The sequence below is a fragment of the Vulpes vulpes genome, chromosome 12 (assembly GCF_048418805.1).
Source record: "Vulpes vulpes isolate BD-2025 chromosome 12, VulVul3, whole genome shotgun sequence".
Taxonomy (NCBI): domain Eukaryota; kingdom Metazoa; phylum Chordata; class Mammalia; order Carnivora; family Canidae; genus Vulpes; species Vulpes vulpes.
The window spans coordinates 10,442,955-10,460,509 of NC_132791.1; the positions used below are offsets into that span (position 1 = coordinate 10,442,955).

General features: G+C 50.6%; 3 protein-coding genes across 4 annotated transcripts in view; 2 read left to right on the plus strand and 1 right to left on the minus strand.

Annotated features, from left to right (window-relative positions):
- Window positions 1-8,651, plus strand: part of ELP1 (elongator acetyltransferase complex subunit 1) — a 59,538-nt gene extending 50,887 nt beyond the window's left edge. For both annotated transcript variants that reach the window (XM_026002739.2, XM_026002740.2), the window contains exons 36-37: window positions 3,011-3,086; window positions 6,459-8,651. In XM_026002739.2, coding sequence (XP_025858524.2) covers window positions 3,011-3,086; window positions 6,459-6,526 — 144 coding nt within the window. In that variant the 3' untranslated portion in view covers window positions 6,527-8,651. The remainder of the gene's footprint in view (window positions 1-3,010; window positions 3,087-6,458) is intronic.
- Window positions 8,652-10,425: 1,774 nt separating this feature from the next.
- On the minus strand, window positions 10,426-12,350 carry ACTL7A (actin like 7A). The gene has a single exon (XM_026002741.2). The coding sequence runs from the start codon at window positions 11,972-11,974 to the stop codon at window positions 10,544-10,546; it is 1,431 nt and encodes a 476-aa protein (XP_025858526.1). The 5' UTR covers window positions 11,975-12,350; the 3' UTR covers window positions 10,426-10,543.
- Window positions 12,351-14,675: 2,325 nt separating this feature from the next.
- ACTL7B (actin like 7B) lies at window positions 14,676-16,017 on the plus strand. The gene has a single exon (XM_026002705.2). It carries the CDS (start codon window positions 14,751-14,753, stop codon window positions 15,993-15,995), a length of 1,245 nt encoding a protein of 414 aa, XP_025858490.2. The 5' UTR covers window positions 14,676-14,750; the 3' UTR covers window positions 15,996-16,017.
- Window positions 16,018-17,555: the final 1,538 nt, after the last annotated feature.

Consider the following 17,555-nt stretch of genomic DNA (forward strand, 5'->3'; position numbering starts at 1 on the left):
TTGCATTACCTTAGGCTTATGTTTAAGCTGTCGGTAAGATGATTTCCTATTTGAGTACACCTTGGCCTAGGTTAAGTTTGCTTTTATTTCTCCTATCCACGTGAAACAGCTGTCATGGAAATGACAGGCAAGTCAGACAGTTACCCCTGCCTTCAGTGAAATCGGAGTGGAGAAGGGGGATGGTGGGGCCACAGGTGGCCTCTTACCTCCCTGTTCAGACTTTGGATGGGATCAGAGTTCTTTAAAGTAACCCAGACAGGGGCACCTGATTGGCTCAGTCGGTTAAACATTTGACTCTTGATTTTAGCTCAGGTCACGATCTCAGGGTTGTGGGATGGAGCCCCACATTGGGCTCCATACTTAGCATAGAGTCTGCTTGAGATTCTTTCTCCCTCTACTTCTCCCATCTGCCCCTATCCCCATTCTCACACACACTCTGCCAAAATCTTCAACAACAACAAAAGTAACTCACAATTGCTTTCCCTTTTGTTTTATGGAAAATTTGACTTAACACTTCTATCTACCGTTATGAGGATCTTTGCTACTTATGTTTTTTTTTTTTAATTAATTATTTATTTTTTATGATAGTCACAGAGAGAGAGAGAGAGGCAGAGACACAGACAGAGGGAGAAGCAGGCTCCGTGCACCGGGAGCCTGACGTGGGATTCGATCCCGGGTCTCCAGGATCGCGCCCTGGGCCAAAGGCAGGCACCAAACCGCTGCGCCACCCAGGGATCCCCTGCTACTTATGTTTAAGGCAGTTGTGTCCTATCAGGAATGCTGAAGTGTTACCATCTTTTTTTTTTTTTTTTTTTTTAAATAAAGATTTATTTATTTATTTATTCATGATAGACACAGAGATTGAGAGAGAGGCAGAGACAGAGGAGGAGGAAGAAGCGGGCTCCATGCCGGGAGCCCGACGTGGGACTTGATCCCGGGACTCCAGGATCGCGCCCTGGGCCAAAGGCAGGCGCCAAACCGCTGCACCACCCAGGGATCCCCTGCTACTTATGTTTAAGGCAGTTGTGTCCTATCAGGAATGCTGAAGTGTTACCATCTCTTTATTGTGTATGCCTTTGCTCAGTCTCTCACACCTGAGGCCTATTGTTAAGAGTTTCTGAGTTTCTGTTTTGATTTAGAAAGGCTGGTGTGTCGGGCATGGTCCATTAAGGAAAACAAGCACAGCTATTATTTTAGCAGAGAGAATTTAATAATATGGAACTAATTGAACAAATATTAGAGAACTGAAAAGGCAAAAGGGCGCACGGAGAAGGGACACCGAAATAGTAACTATGAGGGAACAAAGGAAGAATTTGGGATTATTACAGTTTTAAAAGCTTGGGTATGGGGCCTTGCTGGTTCTTAACCCTGTAATGAGGGGTGCCAGCCAACTGGTGCTGATATTGCTGAGGGGGCACAATGGCTCTAAGTCTATAGAAATAAGCAAACTGGAATAAACAGCCTCTACCAGGGTAAAGAGGTGTTGCGTAAAACAAGGAGCGCAGCCTTCTTTTTCCAGCCCTGCCCTCTGTCGGGTGTCTGCTGTGGGTGGAGCATAGTGAGCCAGGTGGCAAAGGTGGGATGGTTTCTCAGGCTCCCAGTCCCAGCGTCATAAGCACTGTAGAGAAGGGAGGGTTTGGAGCCTGGGGAGAAACTGGTATTGAGCTCACTGATTAGAAACACTTGAGCTTTACTGGGGCCTCAGTTTCCTCAGTTATAAATGGGGATAGACCGCCATATACACTTCACTAGACTGCTCTGAAGGTTAGATGAAAGGGTAGATAGAAGCACATATAGCATACCATAAAAATAAAGTTGAGAATCAGCACCCCATAAGTATTTGAATTTACTAAAATAGGTATTGCCTAGAAGAAATGTGATCATCTTCAAAACTGTACTGGTTTTTTGAAGCTTTAACAATTTATTGTACCTCCCTACGCTCTTCCCTGCTCTCTTCCCTACTCTTTTCTATTCAGATTGTATTTTAATTTTTTAAAATTTAAATCTTACTTACTCTACAGTACAGTACTGGTTTCTGAGTAGAATTCAGTGATTCATCTTACATATAATAGCCAGTAATAGCCATCACAAGTGGCCCTATCACCCGTCTAGCCCATCCCCCACCGTGTCGCTCTCTCAGCCCTCTGTTCTCTATCAGAAGAGTCTCATGGCTTGTTTCCTTCTCTCCTTTTTTTCTTTTCCCCCTTCCCATATGTTCATCTGTTTTCTTTCCTAAATCCTATATATGAGTGAGGTCATACGGTATTTGTCTCTCTCTGACTGACTTACTTCATTTAGCATAATACGTTTTAGCTCCATCCATGTTATTGCAAATGGCAAGATTTCAATCCTTTTGATAGCTGAAGATCATATTAATTTCTGAGACACCAACTTTAAGAGTCTTCTGGGGAAATAAAACTAGAATTATGTGTTTGCTCTGGTTGGTAAATTGTAGTAATGGCCTTGTACAGGATCCCGTGAGTCCTGGGGAAGTGCTTTGAGCAAGACATTGCTGCTGAGAAGGTGCCCCCAAGGATATGCATGCTGAGCCAAGTGAAGACAAAACAGAGGGCTGGCCAGTGCCCCCTGAGGCTTATACAGACACAGAATTCCTATGAAGTGTCTTGTTTTACCTTGAACACGTGTGCACAGTTTCCTTTCTACTCCATGATATGCAAGTATTTGTTTTAATATCAAATTCCCACAAATCTTTGAGTGCAGTTTGATACTCTGTATTCTATAGCATATTGTACTTCTCCCGTCAGGGTATGACTTGCTTATTTGGAAAAGACAGTTACCTTCTTATCATTACCTTCTCTTCTGGAAGAAAGGAGATTGGGACATCTGAATTGAGACTGGGAAAACTGGCAAAGTAAAATCATGAAGGAAAAGAGAATTACTGTGCTTGATACCATGAAAATGACACATTTACTGCTGGTGAAAGTTTGGCTTTTGGTATCTGTAGTCATTAGAAGTATAAAATAATGTTTCCTGATTACTTTCTGCTTAGGTTCTAGGTCCCAATTCTACTGCAAATAGTATCATGGCCTCCTATCAACAACAGAAGACTTCAGTACCAGTTCATGGTTAGTATTTTTTCCTTTTCATGATCACAGTTCTCAGCAGAAGGAGTATCTTTCTATAAGTGTTGAGAAAGTCAACAGTATGAGGAGAGATCAGGTATTGACTACAATTTTCCCTCAATTTTTTGACTTTTTAATAAAAGTTTAGTGCTTCTAGTTGTAAGAATGGGAGGGGTGGGCAATCCAACATGACATTAAACATATGAATTTTTAAACGATTATCTTGACATAACACTGCCCATACCCTGGCGTACACTTGTCCATACAAACACATCACAGTTGAAGTTGGAGTCTAAACAGTCCAATTCACGTATATATTTTAAGGATCCTTCTGAATCATCATTTTTGGCTCTTGGCAGTTAAGCATTGCATCTTGGGGACATTCTCATAATCATCTTCAGGATTAACAATAAAATTTGTTACATTCTTTGTAACCAAAGAATGTTAGCATTTTATTTACATTTCCTATTTAAATTTACCTAAAATATTTTTTGTTTTGTTTTGTTTATTGGTCAGGGAGATGATTCCCAATTAGACTGCAGAGCCCTTAAAGTTAAAAGCCCTAAAGGCTTTCTTTTTTAAATTTGGTTAGAAACAGATCTTTTTGGTGCCTGAGTATTTACCCTGCAGGTGGCTCAATCAAGCATACCGGCCTCTTAACTTTCAGAAGTTAGTGGTATATTCTGAAATAATTGGGAGTTTTTACTACTGTAATTTGTATTTTCTGAATATTTTTTCCTTTAAATGCTATGCTATACCAGCATTCTGATGACTTTTGAAGTAGCCTTTGGGGTGTACAGTAAGTTTGAAGTTTAATAGCTTATGTTGCTCCTGGGAATAAATGATGTACTTTCCATCCAGCCTGGCTCATGTATCTAGACAGTAACTACTGTGCTCCTATCTCTCCTTCTTCCTGAAGGCTGACTGCTTTTGCTGTATCAGTCCTGACATACACGTAGTGTTCTGAGTTGCTAAGAGTTCATCTTAGATCTGAGGCAGCTTGGTAATTGCTCAGTTTGTACTCTGCAATCTAGGTGTGATTTCTGCCCCACTTTCCTCACTGTTGGCCTGCTGCTGACCTTGAGGTCAAGTCTAGACATCTTTCCCTAGAGTATTTTGGTGGCTTTATCGAAGAGCCCTTGCATTTTCCAGCTGAGCCTTCAAGACACTAATATTTTGAGGGTCTTCAGTATCTGAATACATAAGTATTATCAGTGTCCTTGTGGTTACAAGATGGTGTAGGAGAAGAGAGGTTCTCATATTCTAAAAGTAGGCAGATGAACTACTGACAAAGCCCCATGCACAGATGCCTCAACTGCCCCTCCCAGCTAAGGGTACAAGTGAGTAGTTAAGCACACTCACATCCCTGAGAGTGGGATCTGTGACATGATGGGCATTTTCTCTCTTTCATGTTTACGGCCCAGTATCATGCAGATCAGTTGTAAATCTTGCAAAAATGTAGGGTTTCATAAAATGGATTAAAGGGTTCTCAGAAAAGTGCTTGAATTTTTGTAGCTGAGTTGGGCTTGTTAGTTATAGTTGATAACAAATTAAGTGCTTCAAATGGGAATGACTATCAAAAGATTAAGAAAAGTCCTTGGAAAATTGATAAGACCCTCAAAGTATTTTTGCAAACGTAATTCTTGTACAGAGAAATTCAAACACGGAAAGGTGGAGGATGTCGTGCCTTGTCATACAGTTTGTCAGAACAATTACTTTCCTGCTTAAAAAGTCAATGGTTCGTATTCTTAGTTAGCGTAGAAATCAAATGTAATTATAGTTATGTCTAATTTTTAAAAAATAGAATAGTTTATTTTCATAACCTGTTTCTTTTTTTCTTTTTAAGATCATTTAAAGTTTAGTCAATATTTCACATGAAATGATGGACCTTGCTGATAATGAATTTCCAGTATCAGTGTCCTTAAATTAGGAAAACCTCCTGTAGTCTTTTTGTCTATCTAGCTTTTTGTTTAGGGGAGTAGAAAATACTAACTGTACATGAAATTATAAAGCTGATGTGATTAGTGGTAAAAATCTGGATTGTACAGAAAAGTATGTCAAAGGTATTAAAATTTGATAATTTCTAGTACACGTAAGTATATGAAAGTCATATTTATAAAAACATTGTATCTTATTTTTTCACATTGTTAAATATTCTTAATAATTTTTAATACAGATGTCCTTCTGTTGGAAGTGTATTACAAACAATGCTGAGAAAGAGTGCCTTTATATATACGTATTTTCTCATATCTAAGCTACCTCTATATCTATCTCTGCTACCACAAATCTGATTGAAAGGGGGCCCAGGCGGAGCCATGTCTCTTGATCTTAGGGTTGTGGGTTCCAAGCCCCATATTGGGTGAAGAGATTGCTTAAAAATAAAATCTTTAGGGATGCCTGGGTGGCTCAGTGGTTGAGTGTGCCTCTTTGGCTCAGGGCGTGATTCTGGAGTCCCGGGATCAAGTCCCGCGTCAAGCTTCCTGCAGGAATCTGATCTCCCTCTGCCTATGTCTTCCTCTCTCTGTGTCTCTCATGAGTAAATAAATAAAATCTTTAAAAAAAAAAAAAAATCTTAAAAAAAAAAGAAAAGGAAAAAGGCCTGGGAGTTTTATCTAATAGTGACAGTTATACCCTATCCTCCTCCTTCTCCTCCATTTGCTTTTTTCTACAAATATTATAGGGACATTTTTATTGATTGGCATATTCATAAAATTTATTAATTTTTAAAAAGATTTTATTTATTCATGAGAGAGAGAGAGAGAAAGGCAGAGACACAGGCAGAGGGAGAAACAGCCACTCCCCTCCGCCCCCCCTCCCCAGGTTGGGGGGCCTGCTGTGGGACTCAATCCCAGGATTCCAGGATCCAGATCTGAGCCAAAGGCAGATGCTCAACCACTGAGCCACCCAACCACCCCTGTTCATAAAATTTATCATAAAAGTATTTTCTATTCATTAATTGTTAACCGAATAACATGCCCCCACATTTTTTTTCTCTTTTAATTAAGGTAAATTTTGTAGTGAAGTGTACAGATCGTAGGTATACAGTTTGATGAGATTTAATAATTACATATGGCCTTGTAACCCCCACCCCCTCCCTCTCAAAATATAGAAAATTCTTCTACTTTGTATCACTCAGTGGGCATTTTTTCTTCTACCCTTCCCTATGCCCAAAGTGGAAATCTTTCTTCTTGGGGCAGGGCCTCCAGGCTGTTTACTCGGAGTGGAGGTTGTGAGGGTAACAGGAACATTAACTCTGGTCTGTTGGTTACCTTATAGCTGCAAAGCCCAGTCGCCCAGTTTTAGCACAGAGTTACTGCCTCAGCTTCCCCCAACAGGAAAGTGTGTCTGTCACAGTTTCCCTTTCCTTTCTTCTAGATGCTGAGCTCTTTATTCCCCCGAAGATCAACAAAAGAACCCAGTGGAAACTGAGCCTTCTAGAGTGATGGAGCCCAGCAGAGATGGTTTTCCTTGCACTCCTCCCTCCTCGAGGACTGGCTGTCGGGAGCTGGGAAGAGTAAAACGATAATCTACCTTAGTGGTGTGCAGAGTTGCACAGTGGACCTGAGCAGACACCAAGCAGTTCTGCTTTATTTTATTTTGTGCATAATTTTAATCCTTAGCAAACCAGTAAGCTTTAGCCAATATTGCATCATTTTGTAAGAATTACTGTTCTTTTGTTTAATGCTGTTTGAGAGCACATACTATTTATGGTAATCAGAAGATTGGCTTTCATTTCACAGCTCCCAGTCTGATTCATTTTGGGATCTTCGACAAGGTCACATAATTAATCTGTGTTTCAGTTAATTGGGAGTGATGTTTCATGGCTTCTACCTCAAAAGCGTGAAGAAAAGAAAATAATGTTTTTAAATTGTTTTTATGTTCCTGGAGGAGAGATTTATATATAAAAAACATGGCTCTTAGCGCTACAAACATTTGGTGAAATTTAACCCCTCAAACGACTTCTTCATCTTGACCTAAAGCAGAATAAGTAGCTAAATATATCCTTTGAAATTCTAAGCTTTCAGATGCTGACAGCCGTTACTTTGTTACATCTTACCAGGGCAGGTGCTTCTAGTTATAACATTGAGCTCACATCACCTTAGGGACTATTTTTCCCGTCTGTGAATTTTCTGCTGATGAGTTGGCAGTGTTAGAGCTGGAACCGATTAGAATTTCTGAACCAGTATCATGCACATTGGGTATGGCGAACACTGATGCACAGTTGCAAGTTGTTCCTTTCTTCTCCTAAGAAATGGCTGTCTTTAGCTAAAAGGTTTTTGTCAGTATCGAGGCCATTTCATTTATTTTTCCTTATGGTGCTTCACTGACCTTTGTCTTACAGTTATTTTCTTTGGAAAAAATGAGAATGTTTTCTCTTTTTTGAGAAGTCTAGAAAAAAGCTCAGTTCATTTTGACAATGATTTTGTGGCAGTTTCCTGGGTAAAGTTAAAAATTTCTTCCATGCTTTTAGTATTGGAACCGGCCTTCATGACTGTACATAAACGATTATGGAGTATAGATAGGCCCAGAATTGTAATTACAGTCATTCCCTAAATAGCAAAATGTTAACTATAGCATCTAGGTGTGTTTGCTTGTATAATTAAACTTTTCTGTGTGTCTGAAAATTTTCACAAAATAATAGGGGAAAAAAGAAGGTACTTCCTGTAGAAATCTACTTTTGGAGTCATACCCATAATTGATTAGCTGTAATTAAGTGCCCCACACTGAAAGGCTGTAAGTGCTTTATGTCTACTCTTCGACCTGGGTAAATGAACATGGTAACTTACATGACTTTTTAATATATTAGAGTGCTCTTGTTATGGACAATGGTAAGGGCACCCACACCTGATGGATTGGAAATAGAAGTAAATGTGTCCCTTGATAATACTGTGACTTTTCATAGATGTTCCATTTCCTTAAGATAATGTATTGAAGCAGCAAGAAAGAATTTGTGTGAATACAAATTACTATCAATTACTATCTCTTTCCTGTGACCAAGATGGAGCTTTGTTCCTTTGGAGAAGCAGCAGGTGGGAGCAGACCTTCCGAACTGAAGGCAAAATGAAGGAAGAATTCATGGGGAAAGTGCAGTGTATGGGAAGAGGAGAAACTTATGGAAATGATGAACGCTTAAATTTGGGGAAAGGCTCTGTCAGGATTCTAGAAAAGAATATATAATTCTACCACTGAATTGGGACTCTGTCCCAAAGCAAGTTCATGCTGCAGTAAGCTGAAAACCCCAGTTATTTTGTTGGTCCCCTTGAGTCAGCTTGGCTCAGATGCTCCAGACAGCAAGAGGAAACTTGGAGACGACTATCTCCTACAATCAAAGTGCATTTTAAATTTATGCTTAAAAAAAAAAAAAAAAAAAGAGGCAGGAGGTAATGTTTTTATTATGTCCAAGTGTAACTTGGTGTAATTTCTTAGCACTGCCATACGCTTTAAAATACATTTTCCATACATGTCTCCATGTATGTACACACACGTGTTCACCTTTCGGGCATTGTTTATAGTCCTAATTGGAGAGGGTGTTTTCAAAAATAAAACTAATGATTCTTTGTAATTTAAGGTGACTACAAGCTTGGGAAGCAAAATCAGCTTTTTTTCCTGCTTCTTTGCCACCTCATCAAAATGCGCTTTGTTAGAAGCACCACCTGGACAATCTCTTGGGAGTTTCTGGCTTTCTGTCCTTTCTCGTCTGTCATAATTAGTAGTAACTGAGGTGAGGAGAAGGAACATCGTAGTCACCAGGGAACCGTTAATACCCAAGACGTTGTAGGCAAGTCAAAGCTAGTGCAGTGGCTTCTTGGGACGCTGTATTGATCTTGTGTTCTGTGCTCCGTGAGCCCTTGCCTGTGCTTCGCGCCTACATTAATCCTACTGGCTTGCTGGTGCCAGTCGGCCGTGCTTACCAGGCCTGGATCCAGGGCCGGACATTTCAGTCTTTGAGGCCATCTGGGCAAACCTGGATATTATGACAATGGCTCTGAAGGGCTTCTCCCTGGGGATGGTAGAGATACCCTACCTCTCCTGTGAGTGCTTGAATGCGTGCATTTGGGTGTACGTGTGACTACACCATGGGAAGGGACGCCGGGGTGACTTAGTAAGCGTCTGAGTCGGGTTGTGGTCTCAGGGTCGTAAGATGGAGCCCTATGTCAGGCTCCGCGCTTAGTATGGAGCCTGCTTGAGATTCTCTCTCCCTCTGCCCCTCCTCTCCTGTCTCTCTCCCTAATATAAATAAATCTTAAAAAAAAAAAAAAAAAGAATCATGTAAGACTTTGGGGCTCCTGTATAAGAGAAGTCTAGCTAGCTCTGGTGATCATCTCCCAGAGGCCAGTTACTAGTCTTTCAGTGTTTGTCTCTGTTCTTTTACATCAGCTGTGTGAAGTAGGCATTTGGATTCAATTTTATAGGTAAGTGGACACAGGCCACACAGGTGATGATAGTGAAATTGGGTTTCAAGTTAGAGTTTGAAGCCCATTTCTTTCCACTGTTTGATGCTGCTCCCTGCCAGTGTTCAGATGCTGAGGTTTAGAGATAGGGCAGGGAATGTTTTAGGAACTGTCCTAAAAAAATCTATGTTCCATTTACAAATGGCCCTGTAAGATGATAGGGAAGGGCCTCTCTGGTCTTAAGGGACTGTGTGTGCCTTCTGGCCCCTCAGTTGGGTTAGAATGACCAGCATAGGGCCGGTTCCCACAGACCCACACCATTAGCCTTGGAACTGGCAGCCTCTATCCTGTGCCCATCCCAGATTCCAGCCATATATCCGATAGGTTGATGGAGAATCTAGTGGGAGACGAGCGCTGAAGAGTTGCCCGCTTTAGACAGATAGGTGTACCTTACTCATTATATGCCAGGTTTCACCAGCTGGTCACCATGATGGCTTGATAAGAACTGATACTGAGACATAAGTGACTGTTGGAACTAAAAGTACAGTGGAAGCAGGGATCAGACATCTTCATCAGCTCTTCACAAGCCTTCATGGAGCATGAAGTGTACTCTGCTGCTTTGTGGGAGACTGTACCATAATAGCATGCTTCCTGCTGTTTATCAAAAGGAATGTGCCTCTACGCCCCAGCAGCCCTGACGCTCTAATCTATCTTCTCCACACTCCCCTTCTGGGCAGATTTAACAATGCAGTCGTTCCTGAAGTGGGGAGTACAAAAAAGGGACAGTCGTTCTAAGCTTATTTTTCCCAGGAATGTTTACACAAGCAACACGTAATACAGGTCTGTGTTTCACACATACCCTGACTTTTGTTTGCCAGCTGTATATTTTAAGGCACCTGCTGCATATACGAACTTGCTCTTACCAAGTCAGGACACAGAGACACACGCTATGGAGGGAACACAAGGCTCGTTTAATACTGCAGGAGCAGACGTGGGCTCAGCTCCGTATGTGTAGGGTGGGTGCTCACCCAGCAAAGCCGACGCACGGCAACGATGCTTCTTCAGAGTTCAGAAGCACCTTCTGTAGAGGAAGAAAGGCCCATGTTCCTCATACTCAAAGCGGTGGACCCACAGTGGTTGGAAGCCCTGAAGTGATGCCAGGATGGAGCCGCCCGTCCACACTGCAGTGTCTCTCTCGGGCAACACGTTTACCTGGGGGTTGTCATTGGGACACATACTGCTCAGCTCCTTCTGCAGGCGGTTAGGGAAACCGCTGAGCATGGTGCTGCCCCCGCACAGCAGGATGTTCCCCATGAGATCCCGTTTGAGGGCAATGTCACACTTGTTAAGGCAGGACACTGTCTGGGTGTGGAGGCCCAGCTGCATGGACTTGATAAGAGAAGGCTTGAAGAACATTTCCGAGCAGAGAAACCTCTCCTGGCACAGGCTTATCTCCTTCCCGTCAGGCAGAGTGTACTGGATCGTGTGCACGGTGGCTGGGACTTTCTTCTCTTCGATGGGGTCCAGGGCCACAAAGCAGCATTTCTTCTTGATGTCCTCCACAATGCTTAGCTGGTCCTCGGTGAAGTGTTTCCCCAAGTTATTCATCAGGCCCATCAAGTAGGCTGTGAGGTCAGAGCCCGCGTAGTCCAGCCGTCCGGTGATGCTGGGCAGAGGATAACCCTCGTAGATGGGGACCACGTAGGACACGCCGTGGCCAACCTCCACCACCAGGCCGGACGTCCTTCCGTAGGAGTACATGGACAGGCGGGATTGGTAGGCGATGTGCATGGCGGGAGTGCTGAAGGTCTCAAACAGCATCTCCGCGTACTTCTCTCTGTTGGTGTGCGGGCTCAGGGGTGGGTCTGAGACCAAGACCGCGTGCTCCTCTGGGGAGATCTTCATCTCCTTGTGGAAGAGATGTTCCCAGATATCCTGCACCGTATCCCAGTCCACGATGATGCCATGCCGCAAAGGGTTAACTAGCTTGAGGCGAACCTCTGCGTTGATGAGCTCCTTCCCCACAAACGTCTCCTTGCGATTGTCCCCGGTTTTGGCCGTCTCCATGTAGGGCTTGCCCACCGTCGAGGAGATGTTGTGGGTGGGCTTTGGCAGCCCGGCGAAGCCACATTTGCAGTAGCCAGTGCCAAGGTCCACGACCACTGCCTTGGTCACCTCTAACCTGGGCTTCTCCCTGACCGTCGTGGAGTTAGTAGGTTCTTCTGGCTCTGAACGGTTGCAGCGGACCCACACTGCCCGCTTTGCCGGGCCGTCCTTCAGGGAGGCCGTCTGGAGGCCGTGGGCCTGTACAGGGGCCTGTTCGCCGCCTCTCTTGGCAGGCCCATCCCCGATGATTCCTGCCTGTGGAGCCCACATGCTATCAAGAGCCATCTTGCTCTCAGAAAGTTCCTCGATCCCACTGGGGTCAAGGCCTGAAAGGCTTATTATCAGACGGCAACTTGGGAATTTCCCCAGTGATGACATCACCGATTGTGACATAACCTGGTGACCCGGGGCTTTCTAGATACTGGGAACCTGTGTCCTGTGTCAGGGTGGATTTAAGGTAGTGTTTTGGAGGTGACTTCACCCTTTTCTAGATTGTGTAATAAGCCTGATCTAGCCAATCACTTATTTATTGAGCACTTGCTCTGTGCAGGGCAGCTGGGAGAAAAAAGACAAACTTCTGTGCCCTTGTAGAGTTTACACTCTAGTCAGCAGGAGCTGGGGGGAGAGGCAGTGGCCGAAACACGGCAGAAAATGGTAAGGGCAAGAGAGAAAAGGCAGGGAAGGGGCCTGGGGAGGGGAGCATGCTGCTGCTGCTTCCTCTACCTCTCCTCCCTTCTCACTCCCCCAAATAAATAAAATCTTAAAAAAAAAAAAAGTGTTACCTTCTGGGTTCGATGGGTGAACCAAGAGGATGAAATGGCATCGGATCTCGAGAGAACAGAGGGCACTTTGCTCGATGCCTGGCTGCCTGAAAACTCACGTACTTGCCTCTGCTGTGCAGCAGGGGTTCGCGCGGCCACCTTGGGTTGTTTGACTTCACCTCAAAAGAATGTTGATGTGAAGACCGAAGGCATTTTTAATTTAGAATGACCCTATTATTTTTCCTTCTCAACCTCCGTCTTGAATTCGGACAAATGTGCGGCAGCCCCACGGCATTCTCATTGCCCTGGATCCCCGCAAGAGCCCGCGCTAGTTTTCCGTGGCTGCTCTAACAAATCACCACGTACTCAGTGGCTTAAAACAGCGTTGGCATCTCCCACTCCGGAGGTCCCAATCCGCAGTCACTCTGCTACTTCCCCTACGTTCCTTGGCTTGGGGCCCCTTCATCTTCAAAGACCTGCCATCTCTCCCTTGACCTGACCCTCCTGACCCACCCTCTTACTAGGACCCTGGTGCTAACGCGGGGTAACCTCCCTGCCTCAGACTCCTCAACTCCCCTATCTTCGAGGTCCCTTTTGCCCCGAAAGGTACCATTCACACAGATCCCAGGGATTAAGGGTGTGCATACCTTTTGGGGGCCATTACACGCTCTGTCACTTGGCCTGTGCTCCCCACTAAGGCCTGCCAGGCCGTGTTTCACATGCTCCCTTCCCGCCCCACGCCCGCCCCGGCTCGCCCCCTTGGCCCTTTGTGTCATTGTGGGTGGGAGAGCTGCTGTGCTGGCTCAACGCCAGGCGCTCGCTCCATCTGGTCTCTAAGGCCCCAGACCCAGGGACCCAGGGTCCCCGCACGTCCTGCAGGCTGCAGTCACCGGACTCTCCACTCCTATTACTTCACCTGTCAGGATCTTGCACGCTCGGATGCTCTCTCTTAGCAAAGCCTTTCCCCTTAGCTTCTACGTCCCCCTTTGTGTCCCTTCTCTCTCCGGGGTCAGGACACAGTGTGGTACCGATGATGGGAGAATATGGAGACGCTTGGCGCATTGCCCCCAGAACGTTTCGCTCCTGGCATGCACGAGCCCCCATGCTTGGCACTAGCCATCCCAGGCGCTCGTGGGCTCCCTGGGGTCTCCGGTGCAGTCCTTCAAGGTTAGAGGCACCTACTATTACTCAGTATCTCAGGCCACGTTGGCTCCTCTGGCCCGAGGCTAGAAAACCATCAGGTGACTCTTGAAAACAACTCCGAGGCCCTCCTATAGGGGAGAAAGAAACCTGGAAAGGTTAGACCAAGAAACCCATTTCTCTTTGAGCTGGTATCCTTGCTCCGGCCTTTGGGACACAGCCCACCCTGGATTCTCGAAAGGAAGGTGAACCGGGCCCCTGTAATTTTAGCAGCTAGAGGAAGGAAGAGAGAGAATCTAGTAGGGCAAATGCCAAAGTACAGGGTTTCTTATGAATCACCTGGAGGCGGTTTTCTTTTTGTTTTTGGAGGGAGGACAGTGTGGGTGGTGGCCAATCTAGTCATCTGACGTGAATACAGTTTGAAGCGAGAGATGTCACAGGGTCAACGAGAGAAGGCCTCAGATGCTAAGAGGAAGGCCTCGGGTTGCATGGAGGATGGATGGGGAACCACCCAAGTGGATGGGACTCTCCCTTCTCAACTTCTGGAGAACCCGTCCCTGCTCTTGCACACACCATCACAGCCTGGCTTCGGTCCCCCTCAGGTCTTACAGGACGGTCTTCAGTGGCCCTGCCCCTCAACATCACAGCTAGACCCCAATGTTTTTCAAATTTTCTAGCAGGCAGATCTGACCGCCCTGCCCCTGCTTAAAGTGCCGTTGGGGCCCTGACGCTCTGGTGCATTGGAGTTGAATGAACTTGAGTGAAAATACAAACATTTCAAGAGCTGTTTGCTCTTGGGCAAGTCATTAGGATTCTGAGCCTTCTTCTCCTCAGCTCTGCCTCCCTCTCAGGATCCTGGGAGGTAACAGGGAGGCACCTGGTACAGTGCCTGGCTTACGGGGGGGGGGGGGGGGGGGGGGCTCAGATATTTATCACTCTGGCAGCCAAGAGGCCGAGGAAGAAAAGGTCAGTGGACAGGGCATGAGGGGCAGGGCGGTAAGGGGAGGGGGCACAACGCGAGCCCCCAGTGTGCTGGCCCCCGCCCCGTCTTGGGGCAGAGTCGAGTTAGGGGATGGCCGTCGGCGGGGGGGGGGGGGATCCGGCCCGGCCCGGCCCAGGCCCGCCCTCCCCGGGCTGCCGAATGGACCGGCCCTCGGTGACCTCACAATGGGGGGGGGGGTTGCCAGGCAGCGCTGGAGGCCCAGCGGCTTATTTCTCCCCACGGAGCTCCGGGATGTGCACGTGAGAAAGGCGAGCCGCGGAGGCAGATGGCGGTGAGGAGCAGCCCGAGCCCCGCGCCCCTGGGCGCGGCTCAGGGTGACCCGGGGGAGGCGGAGGCGGGGGCGCTGCCGGGCCCCCCCGACGCCGGGCCCCGGGACGCGCGGGCGGCCGCGCCGCTGAAGGCGAAGGCCCGGAAGGTGCGCAGGATCAAGGCCCTGGTCATCGACCTGGGCTCCCAGTACTGCAAGTGCGGCTACGCGGGCGAGCCGAGGCCCACCTACTTCGTCTCCTCCACGGTGGGCAGGCCCTGCGCGGCGGCCGCCCAGGCCGGCGACACCCGCCCGCAGACCTACGTGGGCCACGAGCTGCTCGGCGCCGGCGCGCCCCTGAGGCTGCTGAACCCGCTGCAGCGCGGCGTCGTGGCGGACTGGGACTGCGTGCAGAGCATCTGGGAGTACGTGTTCCGCACGGCCATGAAGATCCGCCCCGAGGAGCACGCCGTGCTGCTCTCCGACCCGCCGCTCGGCCCCGCCGGCCAGCGGGAGAGGTTCGCCGAGCTCCTGTTCGAGGCCTTCGGCGTCCCCGCCCTGCACGTGACGGCCCAGCCGGTGCTGTCCGCGTACTCGTACGGCCGCACGTCGGGGCTGGTGCTGGAGAGCGGCCACGGCGTCTCGCACGCGGTGCCCATCGCCGAGGGCAACGTGCTGCCGGGGCTGCCGGGCCGGGCAGACTACGCGGGCGGCGACCTCACGCACTACCTGCTGCGGCTGCTCAACGAGTCCGGCCACGCGTTCACGGCCGAGCACCTGCACATCGTGGAGCACATCAAGAAGAAGTGCTGCTCCGCGGCGGCGCCCGGCCGCGAGCTCGGCCCGCGCGTGGACTTCGAGCTGCCCGACGGCCGGCGCCTGGCCGTGGGCCCCGAGCGCTTCCAGTGCGCCGAGATGCTCTTCCGGCCCAGCGTGGCGGGCAGCAGCCAGCCCGGGCTGCCCGCGCTCGCCGCCGCCTGCCTGCAGCGCTGCCGGGACGCGGGCTTCGGCGCGGAGATGGCCGCCAACGTGCTGCTGTGCGGCGGCTGCACCATGCTGGGCGGCTTCCCCGAGCGCTTCCAGAGCGAGCTGGGCCTGCTCTGGCCCGGGGACGGGCTCGCCGTGGCCGCCTCCCCCGAGCGGAAGACGTCGGTGTGGACCGGCGGCTCCATCCTGGCCTCCCTGCAGGCCTTCCAGCAGCTGTGGGTCAGCCGGGAGGAGTTCGCCGAGCGCGGCGGCGCCGCCATCCTCAGCAAGTGCTGAGCCCGGCGCGGCGGGGCGGGGCGGGGCGGGGCGCGGCGGGGCGGGGCGGGGCGGGCGGGGCGGGGCCGCCGCTCATAAACCCGCACGCGCACTCGCTCTCGTCTGCTCTGGCTTCCTTGCTCTCGCCTGCCGCAGGGGGGGACGGGGGGAGGGGAGGAGGGGAGGGGAGGGGGGAGGGGAGGGGGGAGGGGAGGGGAGGAGGGGGTAAGGGGAGGAGGGGGGAGGGGAGGGGAGGAGGGGGTAAGGGGAGGAGGGGGGAGGGGAGGGGAGGAGGGGGTAAGGGGAGGAGGGGGGAGGGGAGGGGAGGAGGGGGTAAGGGGAGGAGGGGGGGCGGCAGTACCGGCTCCCCGGGGCCCCCGCCCGGCAGCTCCTCCCCGACCGACCCAGCGCCCCCGCAGCTGTCGGGGGCCACGGAGCCAGGGGAGGCCCCGAGGCCCGGAGGCCCGGAGGCCCAGGGGCTTCCAGGGCGGAGCCAGCGCGGCCGCCTGCGCGTGGGCTGCGGTGACAAGACCGCGGGGCGGCCCGGGGCTCAGCGGCTGAGCGCCGCCTCCGGCTGGGCGTGATCCTGGGCCCGGGATCGAGGCCCCCTGCGGGGGGCCTGCTGCTCCCTTTGCCTGGGTCTCTGCCTCTCTCGCTGGGTCTCATGACTACATAAGAGCTTAAAAAAAGAAAAAAGAGCGCGGCCCAGGTGGCCTCCAACAAGGACAGTTCATCTCTGGAGGCTGGAGCCCAAGCGCAGGCTGCAGGCGCGGCTGGATCCGGTGGAAGCGACCCCCGGGCTGCGGACGCGCAGCTGGCCGAGCTCTGGGGGGGGCGGGGGCGGGGAGCGCGGGGGGCAGCACGCGGCCGCCTGCCGGGGGCCCTCCTGGCGCCCCCCCCCCCCCCCGGGCAGCAGGGTCAGCACAGGCGTTGACCGCGGCGGCGGGAGGGCGCCCGGGGGCGGGTCACACCTGCGGCCTCCACGGCGGACGTGGGCTCCCCTTGGGGTCCGCGGCCACCCAGGCCGGTAGGGCTGACGCCGGAGCTCCGCGGCTCGGCCCGGAAGGTGCCGGTGGGAAGCTGTGACGGAGGGGGCTGGCCTGGTGGCCACCTGGTGGCTTCGGGGCTAAGGGACGCGCTGGGGAGGCCCCGGAGACTCCCGCTGGGGGGTCTGCCTGGAAGAGGGTGGCCCCTGCCTGTCGCCCCAGCCGCCCTTGACCCCGGGGCCCACGACCCGGCGTCTGCTGGGGCTGGGGCTGGAGTCCGCGCGGGGCTGGCAGGGACCTGGGCTCTTTCCCGCGGGGGGCGTCGCGGGGGGGCCGGCGGGGTTTCCCGCGGGGTCGGAGGGGGCGGGGGGTCGTCCTGCGGGCCCGCGGATCCGCGCTTTCCCGAGCGCCAGCCCCCGCGGCACCCCGGCCCCCCTCGCGCTCCTGCTGCCGCAGCGCCCCCGCGTGGCCATCCCGCGCTCGCTGCTCCGGCTCGCGCCCCAAGAGCCGCGGAGAGATCCTGGGATCCCGGGGCCCCAGGCGGGGAAGCGGGGCCCGGGGGCGCGGGGCCCGGGGGCGCGGGGCGCAGGCGGGA